At 40.2% G+C, this 13,942-nt stretch overlaps 1 protein-coding gene across 7 annotated transcripts in view; it reads left to right on the forward strand.

Moving 5' to 3' along the window:
- Positions 1-13,942, forward strand: part of ppp1r42 (protein phosphatase 1, regulatory subunit 42) — a 133,943-nt gene that overhangs the window by 24,469 nt on the left and 95,532 nt on the right. For all 7 annotated transcript variants that reach the window (XM_072254364.1, XM_072254380.1, XM_072254326.1 and 4 more), the window contains 2 exons: positions 6,823-6,961; positions 12,412-12,528. In XM_072254364.1, the coding sequence (XP_072110465.1) occupies positions 6,823-6,961; positions 12,412-12,528 (256 nt within the window). The remainder of the gene's footprint in view (positions 1-6,822; positions 6,962-12,411; positions 12,529-13,942) is intronic.

Raw genomic sequence — 13,942 nt, forward strand, 5'->3', positions numbered from 1 at the left:
TATGATCGCTCATTTCAAATAAAATGTTCTAAGGGGTTGCTGGGTCCTCAGTTGGCTGCAGAGGCTGATCCAGGATCCACGTATTCTGGTACTGTGTGGACATGAGTAAGTGGTGGCTGTGGTTAGTGATCAGGTCTTTTGGTTGTTCATTCTCTCCTCTTGCAGCTGTACTTGTTCTCTGTGGCACAGCAGAGGCTACTGTCATGTAGTGCACCACCCTCTTGAACAGATCTCCTCTAGGTGTATCTATTAGAGTGCGATGTCTTCCCAGTTTTTTGATGTAATGTTGAATTTCTTCAGGCCAATTTTGATGTTATCTTTGAAGTGTGGTGTAGGGTACAAATTGCAACGGGAGATTGAAAAGGCATGTCAAAAGGGCAATGTTATGCTATTCATGAAGGATTTCAATCTGCAGGTATATTAGGAAAATCAGGTTGGTGCTGGATCCCAAGAGAAGGATTCTGTAGAATGCCTACAAGATGACTTTTTAGGGGTGCATGTGGTCAAATCCGTTGGGGAAAGGGCAATTCTGAATCAGGTGTTGTATAACGAACCAGATTTGATCAGGGAGGTTAAGGTAAAGGAACCTTAGGAAGCAGTGCTCATAATATGATTGGCTTCACCCTGCAATTTGAGAGGAGAAACTAAAATTGATGTATCAGTATTGCAGTTGAGTATGGATAAGTACAGAGGCATGAAAGAAGAGCTGGTGGAGTTAATTGGAAGGGAATACTAGCAGTGATGACAGTAGATCAGCAATGACTGGAGTTTCTGGAAGTAATTCAGAAGATGTAGGACCATCCCAAAGAAAAAGATGCATTTTTGAGAAAGGACGAAGCTGACAAAGGAAGTCAAGGGCAATATAAAAGCAAAAGAGAGGACATACAAGATTGCAAAAATTAGTGGGAATCTTTTAAAAACCAACAAAAGTCAGCTGAAAAGCAATAAGGAGAAAAAAAATTAAATATGAAGTTAAGCTAATCAAAAATGTAACAGAGGATACCAAAAATTGTTACAGATGTATAAAGAGTAAAAGACCATAAGTTGTAGGAGCAAAATTGGGCCATTTGGCCCATCGAGTCTGCTCTGCCATTTCATCACGGCTGATCCAATTTTCATCTTAGCCACAATCTTCTGCTTTCTCCCTGTATCCCTTCATGCCCTGACCAATCAAGAATCTTTCAACCTCTGCCTTAAATATACATAAAGATTTGGCCTCCATAATTGCCTGTGGCAAAGAATTTCACAGATTCACCACTCTCTGGCTAAAGAAGTTCCTCCTCATCTCCATTCTAAAAGGGAGGCAAGGGCAGACATGATGTTGGAGAGGTAGTGATGGGAAGCAAAGAAATGGTGGACGAACTGAATAAGCATTTTGTGTTAGTCTTCCACTGTGGAAGACACCAATGCAAGACAGAAATTCAAGACTATCAGGGAGAAGAAGTGAGTGTAGTCGCTATTATTAAGTAGTGACCTTTTAAGAATTTTAAGATTCTGGAATGGTTCCAGAGGACCGGAAAATTGCAAATGTCACTCAAATCTTTAAGGAGGGAGGCAAAAGACAGGAAATTATAGGCCAGTTAGCCTGATTTCAGTGGCTGGCAAGATATTAGATCCATTATTAAGGATGAGGTTTTGGTGTTACCTGGAAGCACTTGATAAAGTAGGCCGAACTCAGCATGGTTCCCTCCAGGGGAAATCTTTCCTGACAAATCTGTTGGAATTCTCTGAGGTAAAAACAGAGAGGATGGATAAAGAAGAGTCAGAAGATGTTTATTGAATTTTCAGAAGGCCTTTGACAAGATGCTGCTCATGAGGCTGCTAAACAACGTAAGAGCTCATGGTATTACAGGAAAAATACTAGCATGGACAGGCGATTGGCTGACTAGCAGGAGGCAAAAAGTGGGAATAAAGAGGCCTCTTTTGATTGGCTGCCAGTGACTTGTGATGTTCTGCAGGGATCAGTGTTCGGTCCACTACTTTTCACATTATATATCAATGATCTAGATAATGGAATTGATGGTTTTATGGGCAAGCTTGTGGATGATACAAAGATAGGTGGAAGAGGAAGCAGAGTTGAGGAAGCAGGAGGTCTGCAGAAGGACATGGACAGATTAAGAGAATTGACAAAGAAGTGGCAGGTGGAATACAGTGCAAGGAAGTGTATGGTCATGTACTTTCATAGACTATTTTCTAAACGAGGAGAAAATTCAAAACTCGGAGATGCAGAGTGACTTTGGAGTCCTTGAGCAGGATTCCTTAAAAGTGAGCTTGCAGGTTGGGGAGTTGGCTGGAAGGAAGGGAAATGCAATGTTAACATTCATTTAGAACCATAGAACACTACAGCACAGTGAACAGGCCATTTGGCCCTTCTAGTCTGTGCCGAAACTTTATTCCCCTAGTCCCATTGACCTGCACCCAGTCCATAACCCTGCGGACCTCTCCTATCCATGTATCTATCCAATTTATTCTTAAAACTTAAGAGTGAGCCCATATTTACCACGTCAGATGGCATCTTGTTCCAGACTCCCACCACTCTCTGAGTACAAATGTTCCCCCTAAACCTTTCCCCTTTCACCCGAAAGCCATGTCCTTTCGTATTTATCTCTCCTAATCTAAGTGGAAAGAGCCTACATTCATTTACTCTGTCTATACCCCTCATAATTTTGTAAACCTCTATCAAATCTCCCCTCATTCTTCTACGCTCCAAGGAATAAAGTCCTAACCTGTTCAATCTTTCCCTGTAACTCAACTCCTGAAGACCCGGCAACATCCTAGTAAATCTCTGCACTCTTGGGGGGCAAAAGTTTAGGGGTAACGTGAGGGGGAACTTCTTTACTCAGAGAGTGGTAGTTGTGTGGAACGAGCTTCCAGTAGAAGTGGTAGAGGCAGGCTAGATTTTGTCATTTAAAGTAAAGTTGGTTAGCTATATGGACAGGAAAGGAATGGAGGGTTATGGGCTGAGTGCAGGTCGGTGGGACTAGGTGAGAGTAAGCATTTGGCATGGACTAGAAGGGCCGAGATGGCCTGCTTCCGTGCTGTAATTGTTATATGGTTATATGGTTTCAATCTTACTGATAGCTTTCCTATAGTTAGGTGACCAGAACTGCACACAATACTCAATTTCAAGAGGACTAGAAAGTAAAAGCAAGGATATAATGCTGAGGCTTTCCAAGGCATTAGACATACAGCACTGGAGTATTGTGGCCACTTTTTGGCTCCTTATCTAGGAAAAGATGTGCAAGCATTGGAAGGGGTCCAGAGGAGGATCACGAGTGATTCCAGAAATGAAAGGGTTAATGTATGAGGAGTATTTGTTGGCTCTGGGCTTGTACTCACTGGAGTTTAGAAAGATGAGGGAAGATCTCAATGAAACCTGTTGAATATTGAATGGCCTAGATAGAGTGGATGTGGAGAAGATGTTTCCTAGTGGGGGTTTCTAGGACCAGAGGGCACAGCCTCAGGGATGACCATTTAGAACTGAGGTGAAGAGGAATTTATTTAGCCAAAGGCTGGTGAATCTGTGCAATTTATTGCCACAGATGCCTGTGGATGCCAAGTCATTGGGTGTATTTAAATTTAAAACAGAGATTGATAGTTTCTTGATCAGTAAGGTTACAGGTAGAAGGCTCCTGTATAGAATAGGGTTGAGAAGGAAAATAAATTGGCCATGATTGAATGGCAAAGCATACTTGATGTGATGAATAGTCTAATTCTACTTCTATCTGGATTGGTCTTGTGAGTGAATAAGAGATGTCAACTGTGGACATCAGAGCTTTGAATGAGCTCTGATTAATGAGAAGGTAAGAGGTCATCTAAAACGTTTAGAATCTTGATGTTGGAATTAACAGAACGATGGATGATGACTTCTATAGTAGAGGGTCTGAGGCAGAAATAGGCAATTTTGGATGATTATCTTTGTGTGTGAGAAATATTATTATTGACAGCTAATTAAATCAGTTTTGCTGTTTGCAAGATGTCTGGGTCCTTCTGAAACACTGATCAGAGAGATGAGTGGAATCAATGGCTGGAGAACAAACATTTTTATTTGGGTTAAGCCGGATATCAGACAAGGATTCAGAGACCACAGAAACAACGGGGGAATCGGGAGAGAGGCTGATGAGGAATCTCCTGTGCCTAATAAAATGGCCACTGTGTGTATGTATGTGGTTTTCTGCTGCTGTAGCCCATCCATTTCAAAGTTCAATGTGAAGTGTAATTCAGAGATGCTCTTCTGCACACCACTATTGTAATAAGTGGTTATTTGAGTTACTATCACCTTCCAGTCAGATTGAAGCAGTCAGGCCATTCTCCTCTGACCTCTCTCATTAACAAAGCATATTCCCCACAGAACTAGCACTCATTGAATTTTTCTGGTTTTCACACCATACCCTGTAAACTCTAGAGACTGTTGTGTGTGAAAACCTCAGGAGATTAGCAGTTTCTGAAATACTCAAACCACCCTATCTGACACCAACAATCATTCCACGGTCAAAGTCACTTAGATCACATTCCTTCCCTATTCTGGTGTTTGATCTGAACAATAACTGAATCTCTTGACCATGTCTGTTGCTTTTATGCATTGAGTTGCAGGCATATGATTGGCTGATTTAGAAAGTGTATTTGCATTAGCAAGCAGGTGTACAGGCATCCCTAATAAAGAGGCCACTGAGTATATATAGCATCATTTTTGCCTTCCCTATTTTCTCTCTCCTGCCAAATGCTCATAGTTTTTTGTATCACTAACACGTACTCAGAAAACGAGCAAAGATCTTTGAAAGATATTTGCATTAACGAGCAAGTGTACAGACATCCCTAATAAAGTGGCCACTGAGTGTAGAGAAATAGAAAGGGTCCAAAGCAATCAATCCTTGGGGTCTCTAGAGACTGGTATATGACTGAAAACTTAAAGATTCTCAATTCCAATGTGTAGTGACATATCATGTTTATTACATAGTAAAATGTTATTAGAAAACTGATGAAAGGGATCAAATGCTTGTTGTTTCTTTTGCAGAGATCATCAAATTGCTTCCAGGTTTTCAACGTGTAAGCCATTGTTATGGGTTGGGACACCAGACATATGCAGTGGGATCCTATGGTTGCATAGCACTTTCTTATATTCATTCTTAGGTGTATATGGCACATGAGGCTGGTATTGATGATGGTTTTACAGAAAAATATACTTGTGTGGATAGCAGATTGGCTGACTGGCAGGAAGCAAAGAGTGGGAATAAAGAGGGACTTTTGTAGTAGGCTGACAGTAACAAATGGTGTTCCTCAGGGTTTGGTGTTTTTTTTTCACATTATATGGCAATGATCTGGATGATGGAATTGATAGCTTTGTGGCCAAGTTTGTGAACAATATGGAGATAGATGGAGGGGCAGGTAGTGTTGAGGAAGCAGGGGGTCCTGCAAAAAGATTTAAGACAGATTGGGAAAAGGGCCAAATAAGTGGCAGATGGGATATAGTTCAGGAAGTGTATGGTCATGCACTTTGATAGAAGGAATAAAAACACACTACTTTCTAAACGGGGAGAAAAATTTTAAATCAGAGGTGCAAAAGTACTTGGGAGTCTTTGTGCAGGATTCCTTAAAGGTTAACTTGAAGGTTGAATCAGTGGTAAATGCAATGTTGGTATTCATTTTGAGAGGACTGGAACATAAAAGGATGTAATGCTAAGGCTTTGTAAGGCATTGGTCAGACTGCACTTGAGGTATTATGAGCCCCTTATCTAAGAAAAAATGTACTGGCTTTGGAGAGGGTCCAGAAGAGGTTCATAAGAATTATTCTGGGAATGAATGGGTTAACATGTGTGGAGCATTTGAAGGTTCTGGGCCTGTACTCATTAGAGTTTAGAAAAAAGAGGGGAGATCTAAATGAAACCTGTTTCCTATTAAGAGGATGTTTCCTATAATGAGGGAGTCTAATTGCAAAGAGCACAGACTCAGAATAGAGGGGTGTCCATTTAGAATAGAGATAAGGTGGAATTTCTTTAGCCAGAGGGTAGTGAATCTGGAATTCACTGCCACAGACGTTTGTGGAGGCCAAGTCATTCGGTATATTTAAAGCAGAGGTTGATTGGTTCTTGATTAGTAAGGGTATCAGAAGTTATGAGGAGGAGGCAGTGGTAGACAAACCTGAAGGGCTGTTTTGCTTAATTCTGCTCCTCTGTCTTATGGTCTAATGGTATGGCCTGTGAATTAGATGCTTTCACAATGAATGTGCTCCCACTTAAGTACCACTACTAATGCAATCACTGAAGTCAAGTATGATGTTCTCCTAAGGGGTTGTCTATTAGTGGGTCCTCAAATGACTGTAGAAGCCACCACTACCTGATTGTGAACATAGCTATTATCAGCCATTGCTGTCACCCAAGCATGATGGTGAACTCCTCCAAACAGCAGCAGCCATCACAAACCCACCAATATCCCGAAACAAGCTCAAGATCCTAACATCTCATCCCTAAATAACATTTTGGTGTCTTTAAACTCCAGACCTCTCTTCATGCCAATGCCCCCATGATTTATGGTTTATCTGACCTCTTCTACTTAATTCCCTGTGGAAAGTGAATGGAAGGAAGGTCTTTATATGCAGAAAATGTGCAGATACCATTCTATTGTGCAGTATATTGTACAAGCATAAGATTTTCCAGCAGGTTGTCAAGGACAACACACTTGTTGACCTGTCACCTGTTGCAGGTTTGATGTGTCTTTTTTAGACCAAAGCAAGTTGTAGACAGTACTTTATCCACTGGCACAGCTAAGAAGCCTCTTTATACAATGCACTCTATTATAGGGAAATGCATTTATGTTTACATGTAGGTATCTCGGTGGTAATTGTATTTCTGTAGTGGAAGAGCTAGAAGGATTAACAGAACTGCGAGAGTTGCACTTGGAAAATCAGCGTCTTCCTCTTGGGGAGAAGCTATTGTTTGATCCTAGGACTGTCCAATCTCTAAAGGTAAATAGTATTTACATTGATTTTTGAATTAGTTTTGACACAAAGCTCTGATATTATGGAACTGCATATCTTAATTAACAGCATTTCGCATGGTAGATAGGTTTAAAGAGTGTTGCCAGCATATTTGATAATGAATTCAAGGTTAGTAATAAAAATGATAACACATTCTGTTTCTCGTCAAATAATTTTCATGGGCTTTTTATAAAGAGGACTGGGTTTCTCACAGCTCTGACAGGTGGTCAGTCTAACTCCATAGTAGCTATGGTATGTAAATATTGAATGCAATCCCAAGCTTTGATTGCGATACATTGCCCAAACAAAAAATTATTTTAAAAAGAAAGAGTAGTATTTGCATGTGAAAGGTAGGGAATGCAAATGAAATAAAGCAATTTTGTTTCTAATATAAAATAAAGAAATGCTGGAAACATAGAAAACCTACAGCACAAGAGGCCCTTTGACCCACAATGCTGTGCCAAACATGTACTTACTTTAGAAATTACCTAGAGTTACCCATACTGCCCTCTGTTTTTCGAAGCTCCATGTACCTATCCAGGAGTCTCTTAAAAGACTCTATTGTATCCTCCTCCACTACCATCGCTGGCAGCCTATTCCACGCACTCACCACTCCCTGCGTAAAAAAAGCATACCCCTGACATTTCCTCTGTACCTACTTCCAAGCACCTTAAAAATGTGCCCTCTTGTGTTAGCCATTTCAGCCCTGGGAAAAAACCTCTGACTATCCACATGATCAATGCCTCTCATCATCTTGTACACCTCTATCAGGTCATCTTTCATCCTCTGCTGCTCCAAGGAGAAAAGGCCAAATTCACTCAACCTATTCTCATAAGGCATGCTCCCCAGTTCAGGCAATCTCCTCGGCATCCTTTCAATGGTTTCTACATCCTTCCTGTAGTGAGGTGACCAGAACTGAGCACAGTACTCCAAATGGGGTCTGACCAGGATCCTATATAGCTGTAATATTACCTCTCGGCTCTTAAACTCAATCCCACAGTTGATGAAGACCAATGCACCGTATGCCGCCTTAACCACAGAGTCAACCTGCGCAGCAGCTTTGAGTGTCCTATGGACTCAGACCCCAAGATCCCTCTGACCCTCCACACTGCCAAGAGTCTTACCATTAATACTATATTCTGCCATCATATTTGACCTATCAAAATGAACCACCTCACACTTATCTCGGTTGAACTCCATCTGCCATTTCTCAGCCCAGTTTTGCATCCTATTGATGTCCCGCTGTAACCTCTGACAGCCCTCCACACTATCCACAACACCCCCAACCTTTGTGTCATCAGCATATTTACTAACCCATCCCTTCATTTCCTCATCCAAGTCATTTATAGAAATCACGAAGAGAAGGGGCCCCAGAACAGATCCCTGAGGCACACCACTGGTCACCAACCTCTATGCAGAATATGACCCATCTTCAGCCACTCTTTGCCTTCTGTGGGCAAGCCAATTCTGGATCCACAAAGCAAGGTCCCCATGGATCCCATGCCTCCTTACTTTCACAATAAGCCTTGCATGGAGTACCTTGTCAAATGCCTTGCTGAAATCCATACACACTACATCTACTGCTCTACCTTCATCACATTCTCAAAAAATTCTATCAGGCTTGTAAGGCATGATCTGCCTTTGTCAAAACCATGGCAAAGGTATCTTTAAGTATTTCTTTCCTGTAGTACTACAAAGTGCTATTATTATCATCTTGTTAATTTCTTGTTACCAGGAAAATAAGGTCATTTTGTTCTGAGGTTCACTTGCCCTCAGGAACTCTCTGAAGAACAAGTTCCTCAAAGTTCAAAATTCAAGTTCATAGTAAATTTATTATCAAAGTACATATATGTCAGTATATACAAACCCAAGATTAATTTTCTTGTGGGCATACACACTAAATCCAAGAAACCAATAGAATCACTGAAAGATGAGACTCAACAGGATGGACAAACAACCAATGTGCAAAAGACATCAAACTGTGAAAATATAAATGTAAAAAAATAATAAATAGATAAGCAGTAAATATCGAGAGCCTGATATGGAGAGATTTGAAAGTGAGTCCATAGCTTGTGAGAACCATTCAATGATGGGGCAAGTGAAATTATCCCATTTTGTTCAAGAGCCTGATGGTTGAGGGGTAATAACTGTTCCTGATCATGGTGGTGTGGATCCTGAGGCTCCTGTATCACCTTATCACCTTCATGACGGAAGCAGTGAGATTAGAGCATGGCTTGAATGGGGGGGGGGGCGGTCCTTGGTGATGGGTGCTGCTTTCCTGCAACAGCACTCCATGAAGATGTGCTCAGTGGTGGGGAGGAACTTAGGGAAGATCACCCTGGGCAACAAGCCTGGCAGAAGTGGTTCTCTTTAAACGGATTTCCTGCATCTTGCCAACAATAGTGCTGACCTTCCCCTCGCAATGTGCAACATTAATCTGAACACCATAAGACATGGGAACAAAACTAGCCCGTTCAACACATTGAGTCTGTTCTGCCATTCCATCATGGCTGATCCTGGATCCCAGTCAACCCCATATAATGATGATTGGTTCTCGCCATATCCTTTGATGCCCTGACCGATCAGGAAACGATCAACTTCAGCCTTAAGTATACCCACGGACTTAGCCTCCACTATAGTCTATGGCAGAGCATTCCACAGATTCACTACTCTCTGGCTAATAGAAATCCTCCTTACCTCTATTCTAAAAGGTCACCCCTCAATTTTGAGGCTGTACCCCTCTAGTTCTGGATACCCCCATCATAGGAAACATCCTCTCCACATCCATCCTATCTGGTCCTGTCAACATTCAGTAGGTACTGTATTCCGCTACAAATCACTGATCTTTTAAATCTTCACACCCACCCTCTTGTCCTTACTCAGCTCCAATCCATAAAGCTTAAGGACTTGACAGGCATTGGTCTACAACCTTACCTTCAATTCCAGTGGCTCTCTCCTCCATTACCACTGTCCCCTCCCAAAGCCACAGATTTGCCTATTTCTTCCACAATGGAGCAGAGCACAAATTATTTTCAATGTTATTCAGTTGAGGCATGTACCTTAGGTTTTTGTTGCTAATGCATTTTTACATAGCATGAAACAAAAAAATGCTTTCCATGGATCAACATGCCTTTGCTGCTGCCAAAGAATTTCAGGCTTTAGAGCCATTATTGAGGGTAACTGGTGTTTAAATACTGGGCAAGTATCCGAAAACCTAGATTGTTGATCCAGAGACACAAATTCAAATCCTACGAAGCAGAGAAAAAGCTAATGTTAGTAATGATGATTGGGCTACTATGGGATTGCATTCATCATCCTTTTATAGTCTGGCTTTAATTGATTGGACACCCACTGATATGGTTGTCTTTAACTGACCACCCATTTCCTGTGGAAATACAGATGTCCTGTAAAATAATAATAAAAGAAAATTATTTGAGGTAGTGTTTAATGTTCTACACTTTAACATTTGAACCTGTCCCAAAGTGTGATCTATTATATACAGTATTTTATAATTTGAACAAACTTATTTAATTGAATGTTTCACTATTTTGCATTTTTAACAATTCTGTAATTTTTCACTTGTGATTGTATCAGTATCAGTTACAACTTACACCATCAATAAATACATTAATTGAAGTTGTATTGATTAAAGCTACTTTAAGCAATGAGAATGTGTAGGACAAAATATATGAAATTGCACTCCCTGGTTGAAGACTTCAAATGCTACAAATTAATATTGTGACCATTTTATTTTATGCAAGTTTGTATGTGGGAATCATTTCCTGCTTTGTTTTGGGGAAAGTTTATTGAGAGATTTTTTTAGTGCATTATATGAACTGTATGCTTATAATCACACTTAGGATGTGCATTACTTTCTTTGAAATGTTCACTGTATTTGCTATGTTAGTAACTTCCAACAATTATTAATGCAATTATTTGAAATTAAAGTTAAATGGTAGCTGGTTCCTAATGGGTTGGATAATTGCATTTTACTATTCTATTTTAATTTTCAATAACTGATATACAGTATAGAAGATAGGAGAAAAATTAAAATAAATACATAACTTTTATGCAAAAAGTTATCCATAAAGTTTACCAATTTGATATAATCACTCCATAAGTTATCAGAGTTAATGACTGTCATACAACTTCTCTGGTGTTTATGGACTTCAGAGGCTTTTGAAAATTTGTCACTAACAGGCTTTTTAGTAAAGCTGAAGCACTTCGATTAAAAGAAAAACTGATAGCATATATAGCAAGTTAGCTGAATACAGGACAACAGAAAGTGTAGGGATGGTGTAAGTGGAGTAAGTGAATAGTAGCATTTCCCAGAGACTGGTGTTAGGGTCATTGCTTTTATTGCCCTATACCAATGACCTACAGCAAGGTGTGTAGTTCACAATATCTAAGTTTGAAGATGATACAAAATTTGACAATATTGAAACTGAAAAGAGAGTAGCAATAGACTGCAGCAAGATATAAACAGGCTGATAAATGGGAAGATTCATGGCAGAGGAATGTGAGGTAATGCATTTTGGAAAGGAGGATAAAGAAGGGTGATATAAACTAGAAGATACTGTTCCAAAATGGGCTCAGGAATAGAACGACTCGGATAGTATGGGTGTTTATATCATTGAAAGTGGTAATTTTAAGAACAGGGAAAAGACAATTCTTTGCTTTTTTAACTGAGGATAAAAACGGAGAGGTTATACTGAATCTTTATAGAACACTGACCTATCCATAACTGGGCTGTTATGTTCAGTTCTGAATGATATGAAGGTGGAAGCAAGAGTCCAGAAGAGATTTACGTTCTATTTCCTGCTGGTCCTGCTGAAGAGTTTCGGCCCAAAATGTGGACAGTACTCTTTTTCCATAGATGTTGCCTGGCCTTCTGAATTCCTCCAGCATTTTGTGTGTGTTGCTTGGATATCCAGCATCTGCAGATTTTCTCTTGTTTGTGATAAAGTAGAAATGGCAGGACTAATTTAATCAGAAATGTGAAAGTTGACAGGGGAGACAGAGTGAATATGATAGAAAGGTATAAAATGGTGAGGGTCTGGACAGAGTGCTTATTGGGAGACTGTTCCCTTTGGTGGAAATGTCAAGGGCTAGAAGTCACAGGTGTAAAAGAAAGGAGAAGAAAATTGAGAACAACACAAGGAAAGATATCTTAACACAGTTTGCATTTGGAATCTGAAATGCACTAAAATGCAGATGTGGTGTTGGCAAGTTCTATTTTGCCTTAAAGAGGGATTTGTATTGAAGGAAAATATATATAACTATGGAAAAAGGGCTAGTGGGAAGAACTAGAGACTGAATCTGCTAAAGTGCCAAAGCAACACACTGCTAAAGTGCCACTGTAGACATGATGGGCCAAATGGCCTCTTTCAGTGCTGTAATATTGATATAATTCTTTGAATTACTTTCCATTTTCGCAGAATTCCCTGAGTGTTTTAAACATCAAGAAAAATAACATTGATGAGATTAAAGAACTGGCTTGTCTTGAGAACCTGAATCAATTCATGGCAGAAGAGAATCAGATTCATGATATAAAGGTAAAAAGGTAATCTTAATTGGAAAACCAGAAGACCTTTAAAATGTCTTCAGATGGTATGTTTACAGCTGTAAAGGTGGATATCCATGAAACTATTACTAAGAAAATGTGTTTCAGACATCCTAAACTGAAGCCTGTGTGGCAGGTTGGGGATACATCTCCAGCAAAGGAGGTGTAAGGCGCTGCTTCACTCGCTAGCCTGCAGGTTACCCTTGGGCAAGAGATAGCACCTGTTTAGCTCCCCCCCCCCCCCCAGTCACGGTCAGGTGAACCTAGAGGGAGGAGGTGGTGGATGGTCATATGAACAGCTAGTGCATATCATAAGTCCTGGTTATGCGACTACTGATGCCAAGCTGACAATCTCTGAAGAGCATTGATAACATCTACCATAAACGCAGCCTGGGTGGGACAAAAAGCATTATCAGGGATGCATCACCCTAACCATGGACTTTTTACTCCCCTCCCATCTGGTAGGCGCTACAGGAGCTCCGCTCCCGCACCAGTAGGCACAGGAAGAGCTTCTTCCCTGAGGCTGTGACTCTGCTGAACCTCGCATTCCAGCGCTAAGCAGTATTGCACCCATATTGGACTGTCTCAGCACTTATATATTTGTACGCTGTAGCACTTACTTTCTATTCGCAGTTATTTTGTAAATAATACTATTCTTTTGCACTTCTGGTCAGATGCTAATTGCGTTTCATTGACTTTGTATCTGTACTCAGCACAATGACAATAAAGTTGAATCTAATCTAATCTAATATAATAATGGCTGGACTCACCCATCTTGCAAAGATACTGCCCAGTAGAAGGCAATGGCAAACCACTTCTGTAGAAAAATTTGCCAAGAACAATCATGGTCATGGATAAGACCATGATCACCCACGTCAATATGACACAGTACATAATGATGATGAAACTGAGGCCCTATCTGATCACAGGCAAACATAGGTAAATGATATTGTGATGTAGTCAAAGAAAAGGGTGAACTCTTCTCTATTATACTTGTCAAAATTCTTCTGTCAACAAATATCACCATAATAAATAATATGATCATTATTTGATTGTGTGATCTTGCTGCGCATGTAATTCATTGCAGTTTTTACATATTTTAGTGGTGGCTAAATTGTAGAAGTAGTTCTTTTAACATTTGATGCTTATGAAACAGCTGTGCAAATGTTATTCTTTAGTGGTGGCTAAATTGTAGAAGTACCTTTTAACATTTGAAGCTCATGAAACAGCTGTGCAAATGTTATTCTTTTTTCTAATTTGTGAATTAAAATACAGTAGTTGTGAACTCTTTTGGAAGAATCTCTTATAAATAATAAAGCAAAAGGCAGGACTAGAACAATGGGGCTGTCTGGGTAGACAAGTACATTAATCGCCAAGGCATAGTGGAATATGGACCAAGTGCTGGT

Source organism: Mobula birostris, chromosome 1 (genome assembly GCF_030028105.1).
Source record: "Mobula birostris isolate sMobBir1 chromosome 1, sMobBir1.hap1, whole genome shotgun sequence".
NCBI lineage: Eukaryota > Metazoa > Chordata > Chondrichthyes > Myliobatiformes > Myliobatidae > Mobula > Mobula birostris.